The 24,129-nt window shown below is 34.2% G+C and overlaps 1 protein-coding gene across 4 annotated transcripts in view; it reads left to right on the top strand.

The window, feature by feature from the left end:
* STRN3 (striatin 3) overlaps positions 1-24,129 on the top strand; it is a 104,628-nt gene that overhangs the window by 58,153 nt on the left and 22,346 nt on the right. For 2 of the 4 annotated variants that reach the window (XM_069559452.1, XM_069559450.1), the window contains exons 6-8: positions 8,675-8,804; positions 10,044-10,185; positions 15,489-15,599. In XM_069559452.1, the coding sequence (XP_069415553.1) occupies positions 8,675-8,804; positions 10,044-10,185; positions 15,489-15,599 (383 nt within the window). The remainder of the gene's footprint in view (positions 1-8,674; positions 8,805-10,043; positions 10,186-15,488; positions 15,600-24,129) is intronic. The other 2 variants (XM_069559453.1, XM_069559451.1) reach the window with 1 other exon arrangement.

Raw genomic sequence — 24,129 nt, 5'->3', positions numbered from 1 at the left:
GAAAAGGAGAATGGAAAAAATAAAACTAGTTCATGTAGAGCTTAAAATAGGATGTACAGTTTATAAACTAGCATTACTTCATACCTTAGATATATATTGTGATATTATGTTGATAACTTTCAGGTTAGCATAAGCCTTTAGTTTTGGGATTTTATTTCTGAGAAGTAAGATCTCTAATAAAAACAATTTGACATTACTAGAGTCCTTATTTTCTTTACTCTGGATTTCAGGAATCAAGAGTTTTCATAGCATATGAGAAAAAGCAAGGATATTACTATGTGTTTTAAAAACTAAATTTGTGAGGTAACCAGATTAAGTAGTTAATAGAATTTATAAATACTTGGGAATGTAGTTTAGTGTATCACACTTGAATCTGAGTTAAAGATCCATAGCAGACTGCATCTTCTCCTTGTAAAGCTTCTTACCCTTACAAGATTAATAGTTTTTTGTTCTCTGTTTTGGTAAAAAAAAACATAACATGAGATCTACCTTAAAAGTTTTTAAGTGCACAGTGCAGTGTTGTTAACTATGTAAGCACAGTATTGTAGAGCACTTCTCTAGAAGCTTTTCATCTTGCGCGATTAAAACTCCATACTCATTGAATCAGTCAGTTCAGTTCAGTTCAGTGGTGTGATCACTCACCTAGAGCCAGACATCCTGGAATATGAAGTCAAGTGGGCCTTAGAAAGCATCACTACAAACAAAGCTAGTGGAGGTGATAGAATTCCAGTTGAGCTATTTCAAATCCTGAAAGATGATGCTGTGAAAGTGCTACACTCAATATGCCAGCAAATTTGGAAAACTCAGCAGTGGCCACAGGACTGGAAAAGGTCAGTTTTCATTCCAATGCCAAAGAAAGGCAATGCCAAAGAATGCTCAAACTACCGCACAACTGCAGTCATCTCACATGCTAGAAAGTAATGCTCAAAATTCTCCAAGCCAGACTTCAGCAATACATGAACCGTGAACTTCCAGATGTTCAAGCTGGTTTTCGAAAAGGCAGAGGAGCCAGAGATCAAGTTGCTAACATCCTCTGGATCATGGAAAAAGCAAGAGAGTTCCAAAAAAACATGTTTCTGCTTTATTGACTATGCCAAAGCCTTTGTGTGGATCACAATAAACTGTGGGAAATTCTGAAAGAGATGGGAATACCAGACCACCTGACCTGCCTTTTGAGAAATGTGTATGCAGGTCAGGAAGCAACAGTTAGAACTGGACATGGAACAACAGACTGGTTCCAAATAGGAAAAGGAGTACGTCAAGGCTGTATATTGTCACCCTGCTTATTTAACTTGTATGCAGAGTACATCATGAGAAACTCATTGAATAGCGACTTCCTATTTCCTCCTCCCTGTAGTACCTGGGAACCACCATCAGACTTTTTCTGTGAGTGACTACTTTAAGTATGTAAGTGGAAATGCACAGTATTTATCTTTTTGTGCCTGGCTTATTTCACTTAGCATGATGTCCTAAAGGTTCACTCATGTAGCATATGACAAGATTTTTCTTCTTCCTTTTTTAAATTGTTCTGCTGTCAGTAAGGATTTTATTTATTTATTTTTAAAAATCATTTATTTATTTGCAAAATTTTCTTTAATTGATGGATAACTGTTTTACAATGTTGGTTTCATTTCTGCCAAGGATTTTCTTTTTTATGTCTAAATGATAATTTGTTGACTGTATGTACCACATTTTTCTTCTCCTTTTATCTGTCCATAGACTTTTAGATGATAATTGTTTTTAATCAAGGCCAATTTCCTTCTTAATGAATATACTTGTATTCAGTTCAGTTCAGTTGCTCAGTCGTGTCTGACTCTTTGCGACCCCATGAACCGCAGCACGCCAGGCCTCCCTATCCATCACCAACTACTGGAATCCACCCAAACTCACGTCCATCGAGTTAGTGATGCCATCCAGCCATCTCATCCTTTGTTGTCCCCTTCTCCTCCTGCCCCCAATCCTTCCCAGCATCAGAGTCTTTTCCAGTGAGTCAGCTGTTCGCATGAGGTGGCCAAAGTACTGGAGTTTCAGCTTCAACATCAGTTCTTTCCAGTGAACAGCCAAGATTGATCTCCTTCAGGATGGACTGGTTGAATCTCCTTGCAGTCCAAGGAACTCAAAGAGTCTTTTTGGTGCAAAAGTAATTGTAATTTTGGACCATGAATTTAAAGTTAGTATAACTAGGCTCAGACACATCTTTATGAATCAAAATAGGAACCATTACACTCAACACATTTTTGTCAACGAGAAATTAAGGTTGTTTACTCCTATAGCTTAAAAATCTGTGTTTGGGGATTCAGCAAACTATTGGAAAGCAGTTTTCTACATCCTGCTGGTTGAAGTGTTTTCCCGCAAAAAGTTGTCAAGATGCTTGAAGACGTGGTAGTCGGTAGTGGTAGTCAAGAAGTCAAGTGAATGTGGCAAATGAGACAAAACTTCGTAGCCCAATTTGTTCAACTTTTGAAACGTTGGTTGTGCAGTGTGCAGTAAGGTGTTGTGGAGAGGAATTAGGCCCTTTCTGTTGACCAGTGTCAGCTGCAGACATTGAAGTTTGCTGTGTGTTGCATCAGTTTGCTGAGCAGACTTCTCAGAAGTAATGATTTTGCCAGGATTCAGAAAGCCGTAGCGGATCAGACATGTAGCAGACCACCAGAGAGTGACCATGACCCTTTTTTGGTACAAGTTTGGCTTTGGTAAGCGGCTAAGAGCTGCTTCTCAGTTCACTCACTTGAGCTGCTTGTGGCCTGTTGTTGTATATAATCTGCTTTTGTCACAGTCCGATCAGGAAATGGTTCGTTGTTAAGTAGAATAAGAGAAGACAACGCTTCAAAAGGACGATTTTTTAAAATTTCTAGTCAGCTCATGAGGCACCCATTTAATCGAGTTTTTTTTACCTTTCCAGTTTGCTTCAAGTGCTGAACGACCATAGAATAGTTGACGCTGATTTCTTTAGCAGGTTCTTGTGTAGTTTAAGAGGATCAGCTTTGATGCTCTCAGTTGGTCATTGTCAACTTCTGATGGCTGGCCGCTACTCCTCTCATCTTCAAGGCTGTTGTCTCCCTGCAAAACTTATTGAACCACTGCTGTACTGTACATTTGTTATCAGCTCCTGGGCCAAATGCATTGTTGCTATGAGTTGTCTCTGCTGTTTTATGGCCTATTTGAATAAGAAGATTGCTCAAATTTGCTTTTTTGTCTTAGCATTATTCCCATAGTCAAGAATAAAAAACAGCATTTTATAAGTCATTAGCAAAAATGCACATTAAAATGATGTAAAATGTAACTGTATTCGTTTAAGGATGTATTCCAGTATCAGATGGCAAATTTCAATAGTGCAAAAACTGCAGTTATGTTTGTACCAGCGTAATATATTGCACATCTGTATTAATGTAGGTGTGTATGGTTCAGCTAGAATTAAGGCCTTTGAAAATTCTAAGAAATATGATCTAATATATTGATAGAGATACCAACAAATACGTAGCTATCATATTCTTACTTATAACAGTAAAAATTTGAACCAGTCTTCATGTTCAACAGTAGAAAAATAAATTATAGGCCATATTGTTAGAAATAGGATGCTCTGATTTACCTTTCAACCTCTAGTAGTTGCCCTCTTTCTTTTTATTCTGAATGAATCTTGCCATACTTGTAGGGTTCCTTCATTTCTAGAAAATGCACTGACTCCTTTTTACCCTTTTATTTTTTTATTTTTTTGAGTTTGTTAAGTTTATTATTTAAAAAAAATTTTTTTTACTTTACAATATTGTAGTGGTTTTGCCATACATCAACATGTATCTGCCAGATGAATGGATAAAGCTGTGGTACATATACACAATGGAGTATTACTCAGCCATTAAAAAGAATACATTGAATCAGTTCTAATGAGGTGGATGAAACTGGAACCTTTTTACCCTTTTAATTACCAGCCTTACTCTTGACTTCACTCTGTTTTCCCTTCATCTGGATATATAATGTTAAAAATTCTATTGATGATCTTTTTAGGATGAAAAAAGACAGTAAACAGATAGTTGGCAAAGAGAAAAAATATAAAATTCCAGATGTAGATGTCCACTTAAGCATGGTGGATTAAAGAGACATTTTACTTTCGTTCCATATCGATCCTCTAAGATGTTCATTAAAGACTTTTTAAAAATACATTAACATATAAGAGCAATAAATTGAGTACATAGGAAGAATGAGAGGGATATACTATCCATCAAATAGGGAGAACTTAATAATTTTGGAATCTGGAAAGAAAAGAAGCCAATTCACATCCCAAAATGCCAGTAAAGTTACAAAAGGTAAGGAATTAGCAGTGTCAGGTACATCTGGAGTCAGATTTAGAGGGAGTTATTAATAGAGAATTAGTTTCAAGTTTAGGTAAGAGGCAAGTTTCAAATTTATGAAAGAATTTCAAACTCCTTCTTTTTTAGATTTATATATATATATATATATATTAAATTAATTTGTATTTTAATTGAAGGACAATTGCTTTCCAGAATTTTGTTGTTTTCTGTCAAACCTCATCATGAATCAGCCATAGGTATACATATACTCCCTCCCTCCTGAACCTCCCTCGCGTCTCCCACTCCATCCCACCCCTCTAGGTTGATACGGAGTTTGAGTTTCCTGAGACATACAGCAAATTCCCATCAGACTCCCTCTTTTGTCCTGTGTAGCCATTTGAAAACCCGTCACCTATCCCAAAGAATGGTGGTATGTTTTCTGGTGAATTCTGATTTCTGACAAATTGCAGTGATTTCCGATTTCTTAAAAAGTCAGGCACCTGTAGGGTGAACTACTACGTTGAAGACAGGAGGAGGATCTGAAAATATCTAGCTGAGCAGTGACATCTCTTGTTTTCTTCTGCTTGGCTTCTGGTATGTTGGCAGCTGATCTTAAATCCTTTCCAGGCAGAAGTATGATCTATTAATGGTAGAGAAGACTTTCTGATACTGACAGTTGGGAACTGCCAATGAAATGTTTGGGTTTCTGCCCTTTTACACAGACGGGAAGCTAGCTTCTTGACAAGCCTCATCCATGTACACAATATATCCAGTTAGCTTTTCTATGCTTCACTGTTAAATGCTAACGGTTAAGGAAAGACTTTGATGTGAAAATTGGAGACCGAAGGAACCAAATCAAAAAAAGGAGCTCGGAGAAGACTTTGAAAAGTTTACTCTTCTGTAAGCACTGAGAAAAATAATAACATCCATAAAACAATAAGATGCTATTTTGTAAGGTTTGATGAGAAGTCAAAAAAGAGCTAATAGAAATTTTCAAGTGTGGTTTAAATAATTTTTATGTAGAACTTGGATGATAAGGTTAAAAGACTCTCCCAGAAAAGAGCAAAGGGGGTAAAAAAGAAAGCAGGAGTGAAAAAATAGGAAAATATAAAGATGGGTCCCAGAGGGCTAACATCTGAATAGGAGTGTCAGAGAGAGAAAACAGGCAAAATGGTGTTGAAAGGATTATTAAAGTAGTAATTTTTTAAAATTTGCGTAATATATTTACAGAATGTATTTCCAAGCATTTTTGTTTCCACATTGAAAGGGTTTTTCCCTGGTTACACTATAAAATTAATTTTTAAAAATCCATACAGGGTCATCATCGTGAATGCTAAAAAGAAACATCTCAAGAGTAACAGCATATTAGCTTGCAAGTGGGGCAAAGTCTCAGACCCTTCACAGTTCCTGGTTGCTTTAATTTCCATTTTCCTAAAGACTACTGACATTGGACATCTGTGTATATCATACACATGTCTTTTTTTTTTACTGAAATTTTTTGAATAATCTCCCCATGCTCATTGTTTTTTTGATACTAAGATTTACGTGTTCTGTATATAGTCCTTCATTAAATATGTGATTTGCAAATACATTTTCCCAATCTGTAGACTTTTCTTTAAATTGTCTCAGCAGTGTCTTTCAAAGAGCAAGGGTTTTTAATTTTATTTTGATTGTGCTCTCTTTGACTTTTTAAAGTCTTGTGCATGTATTGCCGTAATCAAACATAATTTTAAAACCTAAAACATGTGTTCTCATTTTAGAGACAGGAATTCATATCCAAGAAATGACAGTACTTAATTTTTCAAAGTTCAGAACAACACTGTCGTGTCTTAAATTTATGATTCTTAAATTTTTCTGTCATTGATGTGCCGATTTTGTCAAATATTTTCTTTGCCTTTCATTTAATCCCCCAATATTGAGACATATTATTGATGTTGAGCTGAAAATTATGTGTTTTGTTATTATGGTAGTTTTTTGTTTGTTCTTACTGATTTGCACTTGGAAAAAAAAGTATCTTTCTACATTCAGTTTTTATACAGGTCCTTGAACCATGTACTGGATTAGGCACATTATAGTAGACCTATTAAGACCCTGTATCAAAGTGCTATTAAAAGCTAGTCTGAATTGTATGATACCCTTAATTTAGACTAATAGAACCAGTCAGGGATAGGGGGAAAACCTAACTTTTAGACTATTATTCTTTTTGTTACCATGTACTCATCATATTGGTCAGGATATTTGAGATCATCTAGTTTAATTCCCTTTCTTTGAGATTGGAATGAAAACTGGTCAGTCCTGTGGCCACTGCTGAGTTTTCCAAATTAGCTGGCATTTTGGCAGTTTTCCTTCCAATCCCAGAGAAAGGCAGTGCCAAAGAATGCTCAAACTACCGCACAACTGCACTCATCTCACATGCTAGAAAGTAATGCTCAAAATTCTCCAAGCCAGGCTTCAGCAATACGTGAACTGTGAACGTCCAGATGTTCAAGCTGGTTTTCAAAAAGGCAGAGGAACCAGAGATCAAGTTGCCAACATCCACTGGATCATGGAAGAAGCAAGAGAGTTCCAGAAAAACATCTGTTTCTGCTTTATTGACTATGCCAAAGCCTTTGTGTGGATCACAATAAACTGTGGGAAATTCTGAAAGCGATGGGAATACCAGACCACCTGACCTGCCTCTTGAGTAACCTACATGCAGGTCAGGAAGCAACAGTTAGAACTGGACATGGAACAACAGACTGGTTCCAAATAGGAAAAGGAGTACGTCAAGACTGTTTATTGTCACCCTGTTTATTTAACTCTGTGCAGAATACATCATGAGAAACACTGGTCTGGAAGAAGCACAAGCTGGAATCAAGATTGCCAGGAGAAATATCAATAACCTCAGATATGTAGATGACACCACCCTTATGGCAGAAAGTGAAGAGGAACTCAAAAGCCTCTTGATGAAAGTGAAAGAAGAGAGTGAAAAAGTTGGCTTAAAGCTCAACATTCAGGAAACGAAGATCATGGCATCTGGTCCCATCACTTCATGGGAAATAGATGGGGAAACAGTGGATACAGTGTCAGACTTTATTTTTTGGGTCTCCCAAATCACTGCAGATGGTACCTGAAGCCATGAAATTAAAAAACACTTACTCTTTGGAAGGAAAGTTATGACCAATCTAGATAGTATATTCAAAAGCAGAGACATTACTTTGCCAACAAAGGTCTGACTAGTCAAGGCAGTGGTCATGTTTTGATGTTAAAGTTGGACTGTGGAGAAAGCTGAGCGCCGAAGAACTGATGTTTTGAACTGTAGTGTTGGAGAAGACTCTTGAAGAGTCCCATGGACTGCAAGGAGATCAGTCCTGGGTGTTCGTTGGAGGGACTGATTCTGAAGCTCCAATACTTTGGCCACCTCATGCGAAGAGTTGACTCATTGGCAAAGACTCTGATGCTGGGAGGGATTAGGGGCAGGAGCAGAAGGGGACCACAGGATGAGATAACTGGATGCCATCACTGACTCGATGGACATGAGTTTGAGTAAACTCCGAGAGTTGGTGATGGACAGGGAGTCCTGGAGTGCTGCAGTTCATGGGGTCGCAAAGAGTCAGACATTGAGTGACTGAACTGAACTGAGTTTAATTCCCACAGGTAAAGAAATTAGAGCCACAGTGTCTAAATGACATGGCCAAATTCAGGCAGCTAGTCAGTGGAAGAATTGAGACTTTCATTGTGAGAGACTATGTTCAGCTGAAGATTTCACTGTTCTGTTGCAGCCTCTGTTTTTAGAGATTTAAATAACTATTTGAAAACTGTTTTTTGTACATAGATGAGGAATTCAGATTATAGTTTTTAAATGACTTAAATAGATTATGACTGTTAATCAATTGTAAGAGTGGTTCTGAAACACTTGAAAGTATTTCTTTAGTATATTAAAATCCTGTTTTGTAGGTAAGAAAAACCTGTGAAAAGGATTGGAATGTCCTATATCTGATTTACCATTACTTTAAATCTTAGTAGCGTCATAAATTATACTTCAATTTTAGTCCTTAAACATTTGGACCACATTGTAAAAGGTTGTAGAGCTAAAATAAATGCTGAGTTCAAGTTGCTTAATTACAATAACTTTTATTTTGAGAAATAATACTACATTTGAGTGCCTAGTAACTATAGGGTTTTTACTTTGATGCTGTAATTGCTTAAAGTATTATTGTTATAGAAACTTAACATCTTTAATTGTAGAACATAAATGATCTTTCATTTTTGGGTAGAATATTTAGATAATACATTATAAGTAAGTTTTAATTTGAATCTGTCTACTACCTTCAAATACTGTTTAAAAATAGACGGAAAGAAATACTTATCACTGGGATATTTTGATTCATCTTTTTCCTCTCTTACAGGACTTCTGGTGATGTTCTTGAGACATTCAATTTCTTAGAAAATGCTGATGACAGTGACGAAGAAGAGGAAAATGACATGATTGAAGGCATCCCAGAAGGAAAAGACAAACATCGGATAAATAAACACAAAGTAAGAATTCTCTTTACTAAATACTAAATACATTGTGTTAATAACTAAATAGTGTATTTAATAACTACAATGTATTTAGTCACGTGCATGGAATAGAAAATTTCAAGATGTCTTAAGTTACATTGGAAGTTATTGATGATTTTTTATTACATCATTTGAAAGTTTTTTATATAGTTCTTATTGAATTACTCTACATATAGTAGAAATTATTATCTACTGTATTATTAACTAATTGGCAAAAAAGGGTCCGTTTTTATGGGACTAGTCCAGTGTTTTGGAACTTTTTTGAAAACAAAAAAAACTATCCTGTCACAATTAAGAATCACTGCTGTAGAGTATCTCTTGAGGTACAGTAAACAAGTGATAAGTTGTAACTGATGTGGGTTGATATTCCCACCTTGGGTGAGGGATTAAACTAAGAAATGTAAATGTTTGTGTCAACACTCTTCACTCTTTGTTAAGGATTAATGAGTTTTGTTTTGCTTATAACGTGGGAAACACAGTGATGTATTTTAGTATTGATACAGATTATTTATAAGAGCAAAAATAGATTAGATGATCGATGTGTGAATTATCATAGTAGTGTACGGTATTTCAACTGTGGTTTTGAATTCCATTGTAGTTCTTTGGGATTTTACAGTAATGTGGGGAAAATTCCAGTTTTCCTCAAATGCCTCCAGTCTGTAAAAGCAGTTTTCAGCCTTTCTGCCACATACTCATGTGAAACATGGGTGAACAGACGTTTTGATTTTTTTTTTTTTCTGGTTGTTGTTGTTCTGAGAAGCATTACTATAAATTCCACAGCTATTGACTTGCATTATTGTCCTTATTAACTATGCCATATCCTTATGAGTTATGGACTATAGGTGCAGTTTTCAGTGAATGAGGTCAATTCAACACAACATACTGGAATGTAAGTGACTGCACAGGTCTTTAATGGAGTTACCTGTAAATCTCTTGTAGCTAGAGACGTTCTTTGTGAGGATCATCATATTTGAAGATCAAGATTTTAATTATTCTTAACTGCCACACTACTTGCATCACACTTCAGAGCACTATTGACAACCATTTCTCTAGGATATAATTTGAGATTGTTGAACTCTCTGGAACATCTTAAGATTTTTGTTTCTAAATAACCTAAAAATGGGAGTGCAAAAGTAAAGATAATTGTGTGAAAACATAAAGGATACCTTTACAATTTATCATAAAGGTAATTCTTGGCTTGTGTTCCCTTTACAGATAGGTAATGAAGGCTTAGCTGCTGACCTAACTGATGATCCAGATACTGAGGAAGCACTGAAAGAATTTGATTTTTTAGTAACTGCTGAAGATGGTGAAGGAGCTGGAGAAGCACGAAGTTCAGGGGATGGCACAGAATGGGGTAAGGTGATAAAGAAATACAGGGGTGGGAAAACATCTAGGCCTTAAATATGTATTTTATTAAATATTGTATGTGGAATGTATGTATCTGAATGTATGCTGGCAGTTCAACTGAGAGCAAGGAGAAGAGTGGTATTCAATAATTTCAGAGTATTTTGCATCAGTTTATTTAGATTTGGTGGCTAAACTGTTTAATATATGTCTTTTGTTGAATTTTGATTTTTGAAATTTGTCTTGATTTAAAATTGAAGCATTCAGTTAATTTAGAAGTCCAGTTCCTTTCTTCTTAGCAGATTTTTTTTAAGCATGTACACAGTTTTAAACATTTCCATGATTTAATTTGGTAATAGATTTGGGTTTCAAGAAGGTGACTCTTCAATATGCCTGTATGGTATACCTGATCAGATAATACCATACAGGCATACCGAAAAGAGTCATCTTGAAACCCACATCCATTGGGTTGCAAATAGACACGACTGAGCTCGCATACACACAGTAAAGCTATTAATTCTGAATAATAGCTCTATAATTAACAAGATTTATTGAAACTGTTGAACTTTATTACATATAACATTCACTGTACAAACGTGTTAAGAGCCTAGCCTTTGAAAGTGATCTGCTGCTAATAATAATCCAGCTATAACGAAAAGGGTTAAAACAATTCTATTTATACAGGGTTTTAAAAGGCCATTAGAAAGTAAAATATAAAGTGTACAAAGAATTTTAAGATAATAGCTTAGGTCCAGTGTGATCGATCTTTCAATTAAAAATGTTTATTCTGTACTTAAACAGCTGATTTCACATTGTATGGCAGAAACCACAACATAGTTCAACAATTATCCTCAATTAAAAATAACTTAATAATAGACACACCAAAAAAAAGTTCATTCAGTCAACATTTAATACCAACATGTTCCTGGTACAGAGAACTCAGCTTTATTGGAGAAGAGTACTAAGTATTGTAATGCATATTTCACATGAATACCAAAATTGCTTAGTTACTAGCAAGAGGAATTATCACTAGATTTTTAAAAACTACTTTGGTGATAAGGAGACACACTTCAGTTTATAAAAATGCCTCATGTATATATTTAAGCTGAGTATTGCTAATAGCAGGAGAGACAGAACCTGAGAGATAACGTTTATTGACTGTCCTGATACAAATTGAGTACTTGAAAGGTCTGGATTTTGTTATCAGCATTCTCATTGTTGATGATTGTCAAGCATGATTTTTCAGATCTTCTCCTAAGTGGAGGGAGAGGAGGCCTATTAACTGAAAATTTTAAAAAAACAATTTCCACAGTTGTCTTCTAGACTTTGAATATACATTTTTGTACTTAAAGTTATAGAAGTTTACCCTTCTTAAGAATTAGTCTTGCTCAAGAGGACAGTAAAAATATCTAATTTTCTTCTTTCTTTACTGTGCAACCTATCAATGTTGGAAGTACCTTATTTTTTCCAATAGTTTCTAAAGTACTATTTATTTTTTCTAGATTTTAAAATAATTATGGAAATATATTTAAATTATATAAATATTTATCTTATAATTCATTTGGTTTTTTTGGAGGTTTAAAACCCACAGATACATGTATGGAAGAAAATTAAAAATCATCAATAACAATGTTATGTAGAGAGAACCATGATTAACATTTATATCTGTCTGTGTTTAACAGGATTTTGCTGTGTGCTGGTTTATAACCCACACTCCCACTTATTATTCTTCTGTGACATCATTTTTAATAAGTGCATAATATTTTGTCATTATGTTCGATTATTTATTTATCTGGGCACTACTGATGCCCAGATTATTAAAGGGAGAAAAAAAGATGGAAAGCAGTTTTCAAACATTTGTGTAGCTAAATCTTGGCACATTTCCATTCCTATTCCCTTCACCTAAAATTGCTGAAAGTTTAACTGTCCATCAGAAGAATATAAAAATTTTAGGAATTTAATTTGTGTAAAATGGCGTTACTTCTGTCATAAAAAGTGTGCAGTTGATTAGTCCTCCTGTCCAAAAACTTTTGACTGTAGAACAGTTTCAAGAGAGGACTTAATTAGTGAATGATGACTGTCGATAACTTTTATTTACTTCTGCTTATTAATATTTGAGAATGACCTGAATCTTTTTGTGTAATGGAAATAACCAACAAAGTCTCTTCCTTCCAGACAAGTCTAAAGTATCTCTAAAGCATTTTAAGTCCTTAAGATGGAAAGGACTCTGTTAAGAACAAAATGATTCAAGTAATTTCTTTCCCTAAGAAATGAAAACTATCACAGAATCTATGCAGTGTTTTTTATAAAGGATCTATGCAGCAATTTTGAATTTTTCATTTTTACTCAATAGGTATCATACTCAGGTTTTTTCCCCAAAGCAAAGAGGCTGAATATACAAATATCCCTTTATATTTATTTACTTACAATTTGAGTTTACTTACAAATGGGAAAGTGATTTTCAGATTTAAGTTTCTGGGTAAAGGACAGATTTTTTTTTTTTCTTTCTAGCTAGTGTGTCATAATAAAACATCCCTGTATTCACCCACATGGGATAATCTGTGTTATTTTTATTTTGTATACTAGCATAGTACTCAAATATCTCTGATTTTGAATTCTTTTGTTCTATGAAATCACACCTTTTTAGAAAGCTTTTAAAACTTTTTCATCTGTCAGGGTAGTCTGGGTTTAATTTTAATAGTTCTTAATTCTTGGCATAGTCAGAAATATTGGTGAGCATTTCTGATTTTGCTAAACATTTTTAAGATGTTTAGTTATTGTCTACTACACTTTAAAACTGTGGTCTGTAGAATTTATAGGACTACAAAATACTGACTGTGTTTAAATGGATAAAGTACTAAATATTTGAATAAAATTAGTTTCAAGTTTATGGTACCCTAAGTAGATTTAATTCCTTTACTTTGGTAGTTAGAATCACAATAGAATTTTAGGCTTTTGTGGTTTTGAGTTGTCAAGGATCAATTTTTTTGTGTATATTTGTGTTTTTTTACCAAAAAAAGTACCCCTAACTTATTCAACTTCATTTCTTGGTATTTTTTCCCCCTAGATTTTTTTAAAACAGCATTAATATGTAGAAGATTATGCTGCCTCTTCCTTTTTGCTCTTAACTATTTCTTATAAGCAATATCAAATCAGCTGTTACTTACCAGGCAAGTTTCAGGATGTTTGTGCACATATGCATTCACCAACCTGTTCTCTGCACTGCCTTAAGTTTACCTTTGTTTTCTAGATTCAAGTTTATCTTGCAAGTAATATTTCTTTTCTTCTTAAGCTTATCCTTTTTACTCCCTTTGCTTTCTTACTTCACTACCCTTTGCTACTCCAATTACAGCATTCACAGCTTTACTTTTTATACAGAGGTCTTTTAAAAAACTCCTATTTAATTTCATGTGTAAAGTTTATACCACTGAAGGTTTTTGTTGCTGTTTCTATGAGGTTGACAAAATTTGCTCCAAATGTGTCCGTTTGTCCCTTTTAAAAATAAGAATTACTAGCTTTATTAAAATGAGCACAAAGCAATTAATTCTTTAGATCGATTTTTTCTTAGCATATTAGATAAATTGACAGAGCGATTCTTGATATAACATTGTTTTCAGGAAATTCATGATTAGGGTACAGGAAAAATGAATTTTCTCTGTAAGTCAGTATTATGACAGTATTACAGTTTGCAGATTTGATAATCACATGGGTAAATTTCAGGCTTTGATAACCTAGTTTCAGCTAATTCAAGTTAGCATATTAAAGTTTTGAGTTTAGCTTTTTACACACTGACTACCTAAGATCATAGTACCATAAGGTAGAAAATGATGGCTGTTTTAGTAGGAAAACCTCAAGGTACAGAAAATTGAATTTCTGTGTACCCTTTTTTTTTCCCCCTAAGAGGCTTGCAGAATCTTAATTCTGACCAGGAGTCAAACTTAACAGGCAGTGAAAGCACCAAGTCCTAACCACTGAACGACCAAGAAATTCCCCGGTGTAACATTTAAATATGAGGATCTTTTATGTTTGCTACAGATAACTATCTATAAGGAAAAAGGATGTTTTTTATGTCCACCGTATATTGAGGCCTATGGAGTTTATTTAGCCTTATAAGCCAGAAATATAATAAGTTATCAAAAATTGTGAAAGTATATTTTCTCTAAAATCTCCCTTTTATATCAGTTTTCTTGATTGACTTAACTTACGTGTTTTGGTATAGTTTTCATTTAGTAACAGGGTTATGTAGACTAACTCTTCATTGATCTTCAACAGAATGTTAAACTTTCAAATAACAGCTTTAAACTTAAAAAGTAACAGTTTAAAACTTAAAAGATGGAAAAGCCTTTAATACGTAAAATAATTCAAATAAACATTTTTGTTTTGCCTTTTTTTAATGCTGCTTTCCTCTAGTATTCTATAGGGTAAATTTTTTATAGGCACAAGTATTTACTTAAAACAAATATGGATTTGTTTATTCAGCTAAAATAGCTGAAGTACCATCTGTAACAGATGTACAGCAATGTATGTTTTCACTTCTCCATGCTTGTCACTGCTTTTATCTTACCCTAAAAATATCAACTCTTAAAAAGTTCTTCAGTGGAATTTGAGTTTTTTTTGTTTTTTTTTTTTGTTTGTTTTTTTGCTAATCTTAGTTGTAGACCAATGGAAGAAGGTAATGAGATGTTGAACTATTTGGATGGGATGGGGGCAGAGGTGGGACTCTCTGAATGCCTTGTATGGATTATTTGAGACGTATTTTGGAATTACATGTATGTATTATATTGGACTAGAATGCCTCTCCATTAGTACAGTTACCTTGTGCATGCAGAATCAATGTGACAGAAGGTGCATGAATATTTTCATCAATAAAACAGCACTGACCTTTCCAGCTTGCACTTTTTTGAGTAGTTCGCATGTAATTCATTTATTTGCTTTTATGATGCTGGCTGAATAATTTTTTATTAACATTTTTATAAAGATGCAGTGATCTAATTTTTGTAACAGTAGATTTCTAATGTCAATCCGTTGTAAAAATATCAGTTACCACAAGAATAATAACCTTCAAATTTGTAATTCATAGAAATGAAGCACCATTTAACTATTGTTTGTAGTACTAATGTTTAGAAGCTTATGAGATGGGCTTTCAGAGTTTAACTTGTGAATACCAAAACTGAGACTGCACCTTTAAAGTACTTTGAGTATATACTGTCAGTACATTTTTATTATGATTATATAAAGCTATAACAGTTTATTGCGAACAGCTTGCATTGCCAACTGCTGATTTTTTTTCTTTTAATAATATGCTGCATGTAGATAAAGATGACCTCTCCCCAACTACTGAGGTTTGGGATGTAGACCAGGGACTAATAAGTAAACTGAAGGAACAGTACAAGAAGGAACGAAAGGGGAAGAAAGGGGTGAAGAGTAAGTGCAGATTCTATTATAATTTTTGTGTTCCAATCTTTGAGAAAAAAAAAAATCTTCAATTCTGATTTTTTGTCTTTAACTTCTTTATGTTTCATACAAGGGGCAACTAACTTTAAACTTTGTCTGTTGTATATTTGAAATTTATTTGAATATAATTTAGGAGGTATTATGGGAAAATCAAGTGGGATATTATTTTAAATATGTGGATAAGGATGAAGGAAAGATTTTAAGGTTTTTGTCTATAAACTTTGAAAAGTTTGGAATATTGGCCTTCGGATGAAAAATAATAGAAATTTGTTTAAAAGGAAGAAAGTATCAATTTCTCTATTTTTGATAGAGTATTACTGCTGTAACTAGGTCTTATCCAGGTTACATTTCTTAGTTTCTTAGAATTCTGAAATACAGTGAATGGGAAAGCCCTTTCCGTAGTTTGTACTGTCTGCTCTTAAGCCAACCTCAAACAATAACAGTAGCAAAAGAAAAAAAGCTCTCCTAGGTAGTATTTTCTTGGCTACTCTGGTAGAGTAAGGTCAGGGGAGTAAGGTAGTGGTGGCAGCAGGGTTTGTTTGACTAATAGCTAAGTAGCTTTGGATGCCTTGTTGTATTTTTCACAATTAATGTCTTGACCAATGTATTTTGAAAGTATATATTTAGCTGCAGCACCTCTCAATGAAGTAATTCATTTCCATTTTGTGAATCAGGCTTAAGAACAGCCACATGAAAATCATCTTCAGACCTAAAAGTATTGAATGAAGGAACTGAAATTACTTCATTTTGAACTGGCTGGCCATTGATTCCTCTATTCCAACTTTTTTGACTGTGTCTAGGAGAAAACAGTAGGTGACAACGGCAAAAACCATATAGACGTTCTTTCGCGTTCCTTCTCTGGTGACAGAGATACTAGTGTATGAAATGGCAGTTGCAGTGGAAAAGGGTGTAAGTTTCCTCCAGTAAAGCAGCTTTTGAGTGGTTTAATGTCTTGTAGAGGAAAATAAGGAGTTTTGGAAATTTTACCTGTTACGCACTTTTCTTTTATAACCTTTTGCTGATTTATGTTGTTGCATGTGAATTCAGACCGTTCTCTAAGAAATTTCTTACTGTACATTGAATTGCTTAGTGTATTTAAAGATGTTTAATGCTGGGCAGGGACTGTGTTTCAGCTTTAACATCTCTTCCCTATATAATTAATGCATGTTGAGTATAAAAGTACTTTTGCATGATTGAGCATTGTAATATAGATGTGGTGATATTAGAATTTTAGGGTTTAGATTTTTTTTTAGAAATGAAGTAGTTTACTTAAATATTAGGTTACTTATTTTGTATGTGTTATTCATAGACTGACTTACATGCTGAAGATTTCTTTAGAAAATGTTAGGTAGTGTTGCTTTTAATTTCAAATACACCCCATTTTTTTCCTGATAGAATGTTTAGATCTCTATCTGTTGCTGTTGTTTAGTTGCTAAGTCTTGTCCAACTCTTTTGTGACCCCATGGACTGTAGGCCGCCAGGCTCCTCTGTCCACAGGATTTCCTAGGCAAGAATGCTGGAATGGGTTGCCATTTCCTTCTCCAGGGTATCTTCCTGACTTAGGGATCAAATCTGTGTCTCCTGCATTGGCAGGAGGATTCTTTACTACCTAACCACCAGGGTTTTTGGTTTTGTTTTGTTTTATTTTTTACACAAATTGAAGGTTTCTGGCAACCTTGCCTTTTTTTTTAATGAGAAGAGTATTTTTATTAAAACGTACTTTTTTTTAAAGGCGTAATGCTGTTGCATACTTAGTACATTATAGTGTACACATAACTTTTTTTAAATTTTAAAGTATTTATTTATTTTTGGCTGCACCAGTATTTACATGTGCAATCTTCATTCTTCCTTGCAGCCATGTGGGATTTTGGGGATTTTTAGTTGCAGCATGCAGGATCTAGTTCCCTCATCAGGGATCAAACCCAGGCCCTCTGCCTTGGGAGCGAAGAGTTTCAGCCCCTAGACCACCAGGGAAGTCCCAACACATAACTTTTATATGCACTAGGAAACCAAAAACATTTGTGTGACTCGTTTTATTGTGACTGAACCCTCAACATCTCCAAGGTATGCCCGTCCCTTTTTGAGGTTTAGAAAGAGGATACAAGTCAGCTTAAGGTTTTTTTTGTTTTAGGTTTTACATTTTTCTGAAATTGTTTTTTATTGAAAAAAATACCTGTTTAAGAACTGTTAGAAACTGATGAACTGAAACTAAAGTCTAAAATTCCCGTACAATTTTAATTAATTTTATTTAGTAGGATCATAGTATACAGTTTTGTTATTTGCCTACTCAGCTAACAATTCACAGAAAATATCCTTTCATGTCAATAAATATTCTGCCATATAACATTTTCACTTGTTTAACACTTTAAACATTAACTTTAACATTAACATTGTTAAACAATCACTTGTTTAACATTTTCACTTGTTCAACTTTCTTTAAACAAAGCTACCCTATTGTCAACAGAATATTTCAGAACCCGATATGAGGAATGGGTAAAAGTGTGATTAAATCAGGAGCTGGCGACTTCGGATTCATGCCCTGAGGTTTTCATGTCTCAGTACTGTTTTCTTACCAAAATGCAAAATGTGTACCGTGTTATTTAATTTTTATTTTGTGTCTGTCTTTTTAAATGAGCTAACTTTGTTTAAATAGCCATAAAAGTAATATATGCTTAACGTAAGTATTATATAGAGACACAAAGAAAAAAGTAAAAATCACTTGCAGTTTGATAACTCAGAAATTATATTTGGCATATATTCTTCCAGCTGTTTCTAAATGTTTTTATACATAAACCTCCTTTAACAATTTGCAACAAGAATATCATTGTTTTTAACTCATTTTTTCTTAATTTTCATTAGATTAGATGACTGAATACAGTTTGACTGGTTAGATAGTATTGCATTTTGTGGATTTATCCTAGCCTCCATTAGTTAATCCATTAGATTGTTTCTCATTTTTAGTGTTTTTATGAACACCAGTGCTTTTAAGGTTACCCATGTATATAGATAAAAAGCTGAGGTTTCCAACAGTGTCTCAGGAATGAATAATTAAGAAATAATTGTTCCTTTTTACACTTCCTTTGTGAATTAGTTAAAAACTTTTTACTCTTAAACATAGAGTTCACTGTAAAAATGTTGGCTTTGAATCCCTGCCGTGGAAATAAATTTTTCTTTAAATTGGTGGGTAGTAAATTTAGGTCTTAATCTAGGTAGAATACCATATTAGTGCTAAGATACAGTTTTTCATGAAAAGATTGAATTCATGGAATTTACTTAGCATTTTTATTATCTGTTTTCATTGGGTTTTCTGATGTTTTCCCAGATGTGGCTTTGTTAAACTAATTTATAAACTGAAGCCTTTTCTTTTTTCCTTTATTCCAAAGTGTGAATTAGTGATACCTTTTGGATCGTAGCACTCAGTTTCTACAGATTTTTCCAGCTTCTTAGAAGAAAATTATTTGCTTAACTTTAGCACGTGAATTCAGCAGATGTAATCCAATCTAAATGCCTTTTTTTTTTTTTAAGTGGGGAAAAGTGGCAAGAATGCCAACTTTTTAACTTTGTAAAGTCTCAACCATGATTTGACTCTTAAATGGAAAGGGTTCTGAAATCAGAATCCAGGAAGGTAGTGTTTATCTGTCTTCCAGCTTGTCCACTCCATTTCACCCTTCTTTTTTCCTACCTTAGGCAAAAGGAATGACTTAACAGTGAACAACCTTGCCTTGGACTATAAACACAATTCAGTATTAATTTCTTTCTAAGTGACATATGCTTTTTCAATTAGTATTTCTAAAAATGAAGACCATGAAACTAAAGAGATTTGTTACAGTTATTTTGGTCTCAAGCTTCAGAAGAGTTAAGCTTCCTTTTCCTTGTAACATTTTCTTTTGCTGTAACTTCAAACTTAAGGAAAAGTTATAAGAATTTCATGCACTTTCACACAGTTTCTTTAAATGTTAAAATTTTACTACATTTGCTTCATCCTCTGTCTCTTTAAATATGTACTTTTATTGTTTTGAACACTTCAGAAAACTGAGTAAGTAGTAGACATGTTGTTCCTTAGATACTTTAGTGTGTGTTCAGTTCAGTTCAGTTGCTCAGTCATGTCCGACTCTTTGTGACCCCATGAACTGCAGCACACCAGGCCTCCCTGTCCATCACCAACTCCCAGAGTTCACCCAAACCCATGTCCATCGCGTCGGTGATGCCATCCAGCCATCTCATCCTCCGGCGTACCCTTGTCCTTCTTCCCCTAATCCCTCCCAGCATCAAAGTCTCTTCCAATGAGTCAACTTTTGCAGGAGGTGGCCAAAGTATTGGAGTTTCAGCTTTAGCATCAGTCCTTCCAGTGAACACCCAAGACTGATCTCCTTTAGAATGGACTGGTTGGATCTCCTTGCAGTCCAAGGGACTCTCAAGAGTCTTTTCCAACACCAGTTCAAAAGCATCAGTTACTTTACCACAAATGCATTCTCTTATGTGATCACAGTACAATGGTGGAAATCAGGGAATTAACTGATACAATACTATTATTGAATCTAAAACTTTGTTTTCTGTCATCTTTAAATATGTTCTAAGCTTTCTGTAATTGGGGAAGAAAGTGGGGTGGGGGGTAGTTCTGAGTTAGTCTTTTGTTAAAATCTTTGATAGGACTTCTCCAGCTTTCTGTGGTCTCTCTTTTTGCTGTATTTCACGTATAAGTAAAAACATGTAGATCAATAACAAATCACACTGTGTGTAGCAGCTGAAATAAGGGTAAAACATCTGAAGCTTGGAACCTTTATTTAGAATATGAAGGAGGAGGTAATAATCTTTTTAAGACTTCGATATTTGTTTCAGTTTTTTCAATGTGGAAGGTTTAAATTATGGATTATAATATGTTTTCCTTTGATAAGTGCTCTTATTCTTGCTTTTTGTTACTCCTATACTATTTTGTACTTATAAAATTGTAGCTTATAAAGAAAGATTAGATTATTTCATATCCTTTCTTCAAAAGATTTATATGCTTTTCCCATTTCAAAGATAGGGAAAGATCTCCATTTCAAAGGTTCACATTCTGAAACATTTATGTTTACAGATCTGAGTCCTGGTCAATGAATTTGTCCTAATTGCTCTTATCTATCTTACGTTTCCTGTCTTCCATGTGTAGAATAAGATTTGTCATTCCCCTTCTTTACTTTACTCTTGTTACTGAATAGCTATACATCTCCTGACTTGGTTATCATACATTGGAAAACTTTTTCTTTATTTCTTTTAATGCAAATTATAAGTATCGCTGGATAATTTTCTAGTTTTCCTTTTTTTTTTTTTTCTTTTTTAGTTTCATAGTAATATTTGTCATTTGCTATTCCAGATTCAGGATAACAAACTTTCAAGAGGGAATGAAATTTTTGTATAGTATGACTTAAGTACAAATACCTTTATATTAGGCATTTTAGAACATTTAAAGAGAAATTATTTTGTATCAGTAACTTTTAATAGGCCTATAAAAACACCTTGACACATACTATAAAGTGACTATGATGGTTATGCTGCCTCTATTTTGGAGGGAGTATAAGGAGTCCATAAAACCATTCAGTGTCCTGCGTCAAATCAAAGACAAACAGTTGTTTCATAGTAAACGAGTATTACTTTCAACTAAGAGATGCGGTTGTTTTCTGTTTCTGTCTTCAGTTTCACACTGTTAAAACAGACCATTCAATTCTTCAACTCGGTTTCTCTTTTTTTTTTTCCTCCCCTGAGAAAATAATTGAAGCATTTTGACAAGGGGCAGAAAGTATCAGTTTGACGCTGTTTTCAGTCAGTACACATTTTTAAGCTGCAGAAACACTTTGCAGCTATCTAGTTTTTCCTTAATACTGTGATGTCATTTTTTTTAAGATGCCAGTTGTCCTATAAAAACTTTCTTTCAATTAGGGTGATAGAACATATAACAAATCTAGCAAACATGATATAACTAAACCCTTTTATTCTAAAATAAACTTAAACCTTTGCCAGATTGCCTGCTTCACTTCAGAATATAAGGCTGATTAACAAAGGGAGGCATATTTGAGAAGGGAAAATGTTAGATTCAGTTTAAAAAAAATACTGTTTTTTTTAATAATAATAGAGTAATGGAAAGATAAATTTTATGTCATGAGTGTGTATATTTGTGAGTGTGAATTTAAAAACGCTAACAGCAGCAGCTGTCAGTCCATCCATAGTTTGGCTTTTACACAACATACTGTTTTTCATTTTCCTAGAATCTATTCAGAGGATTGTGCATTGGTATAGACTTGATGGCTGTGGTTACGAGGTAGATGGGTTATTATATAATTCATAGTGGTAGAAGAACATCTTTTCTTGCTGTTAAAATTAGGAAGAGTATTTCCTCTATAGATTATAGAGTAGTAATTGAGAATCAATTCTTGTTTAATCCTTAGTGAGTCATCTTCAGTTATGCCGTTGAACATTTTAATAACATTATGTATGATCTATTACACTAATACCATTACAGTTTTCTCGTTGCGAATCAGACTTCAAAACTTTTATTTGAAATTGCATTCGTTAGAATTGTATTTAGAATATTAGATTTAGAAAGAGAAAAAAGAGCATTAAATGTGTTGTTAGTTGAAAGATGTTCTACATGACAGGTGCTAGATAAGACTGTTAACTTCTGGTCAAGAAATCTGCTTTCATCTTTTAGCAGTTTTTGAGAAACTAGAATTAAAGCAGGGACAATTCCACCTTTTCCCTAAACTTGCCACTGTGCCACACAGAAACTAATGTTTGGTTATAGTATACAAAACAAAAAAAGTAATAATAATTATATGATTTGGGAGCCTTTGTTGGAATGTTGCAGGAAGGGGGATCCCTTCCCCAGGCCCAAGAGTGGACTCTTGTCTAATACTTAAATGCCACGTGGCTGATAGTCTCAGGTTTTTTAGTGGTAGAATTAGTTTCTGGGTTGTCTCTGGCCAGTCATTCTGACACAAGGTCATTCCTGATGACCTGAGCATCCCTCAGCCAAAATGGATTTCAGCAAGGAAGATTCTGGAAGGTTGGTAAGACATAAGGACTGGCGTCTCCTTTTGACCTTTCCCAGGTTCTTCCAGTTGGTGGTGGCTTTTTAGTTCCATGTTCTTTACAGGGCCTCCTGTTGTAAAATAACTCATACAAGTGGTTACTTTGGTGCCTGGCCAGGGTGGGCTGTTTCGGTCAATGTTTCCTGTAACATGAACATTAAATTTCATGTTGTTCCCTATTTTCCTTTTCTTCCATATTTCCTAGTCCGTGTATTCAGGAAGATGTGACTTGATAGGATCTGTAATGATAAAACTTTTCTTGTCTTTATTATATTTATCATAGGATGAAATTGTTTATAAGTAGTATCTAATGAAGTAAAAGTTTATGGTTTACATAAGTATAATTAGAGTCAGCAGAGGAAGATCAACAAAAGCCTCACGGAGGAGATGGAAGTGGGTGCAGGAAGTATTCTCACCTTCCTGGGGAATAGGTAAAGACAGATATGATAAAAATACGGAAGAAGAAACCCTGGTGAATATATTGTAGGGAAACTGCTCTGACTTGAAAATTAGGGAGACCTGTATTATGGAGCGCTGAAAGATGAGATTGGATAGGATCATCAGGAAGCACATGCAGGGTTAAGTACAGGATTTTAGTTAGCTTTGATTCAAAGAGTATTGAAGTGCTGCTTGTGATTTCAGAGGAAGGAGTGATAAGATCAATGTGATGATTTTGGAAAACTAATCTAGCCAAAGTATTCAAATGTGGTGGAAGGCAAATGGAGTTGGGAGATAGGAACACCAGTTAGGAACCCTCTGCAGTAATTTGTAAGAATGAAAGCATTGAGTAGAATAAAGTCAACAGCAAGAAGGAGATTGATCTGAAAGGAATTCTTAGGATGTAGTTACAGAATTTTAAGAACAGAAATCTAATCAGTGGTGTTGGTACTCATAAGTGGGAAAGTTATAAAGGAGAGCTATTTTGTGAGAAGAGGTAACATTGATCTTCTTTCATGTTGACTTTCACTGATGGTTAGACATCCAGTTGGCAGTTTTTCATTTATTAGAGAGTTTATTTAGTCACTTTGTCGGGGAGAAAATCCTCAGATAATAACTGAGTTTCTCCATTGTATACTTTAGAAAAAAAATTCAGACTACTTGACACATTGTATCCAGAAAGAGTTACTTAAGCATTTCTAAAAAAGTTAGGGGTTGCTGTGAAATAGTTAATAAATGAAAAGAAAAAGGTAATAAATGTGTAAGATTCCACCTGTTTGCATTAAGCCTTACCATTGTACTACCTGGCATTCTGTTAGGGATACATAGATGAATGATAGTTCCTTTGGAATTGCTAATATTCTAATAGCTGTAGTAAAATTGAGTGATTATATAGTCTTAATTAGTCCATCAGTATTAATGTTAGTAAATATAGTCTTACTGTGTGGCCTTGGATTTGCCTATTTTAATTGTTTCACTTATATGTTGACTATAAAGCA

This window comes from Ovis canadensis, chromosome 18 (assembly GCF_042477335.2).
Source record: "Ovis canadensis isolate MfBH-ARS-UI-01 breed Bighorn chromosome 18, ARS-UI_OviCan_v2, whole genome shotgun sequence".
Taxonomy (NCBI): Eukaryota; Metazoa; Chordata; class Mammalia; order Artiodactyla; family Bovidae; genus Ovis; species Ovis canadensis.
Note: the sequence above shows the minus strand (reverse complement) of the source record. Positions and strands in the feature narration are given on the sequence as shown.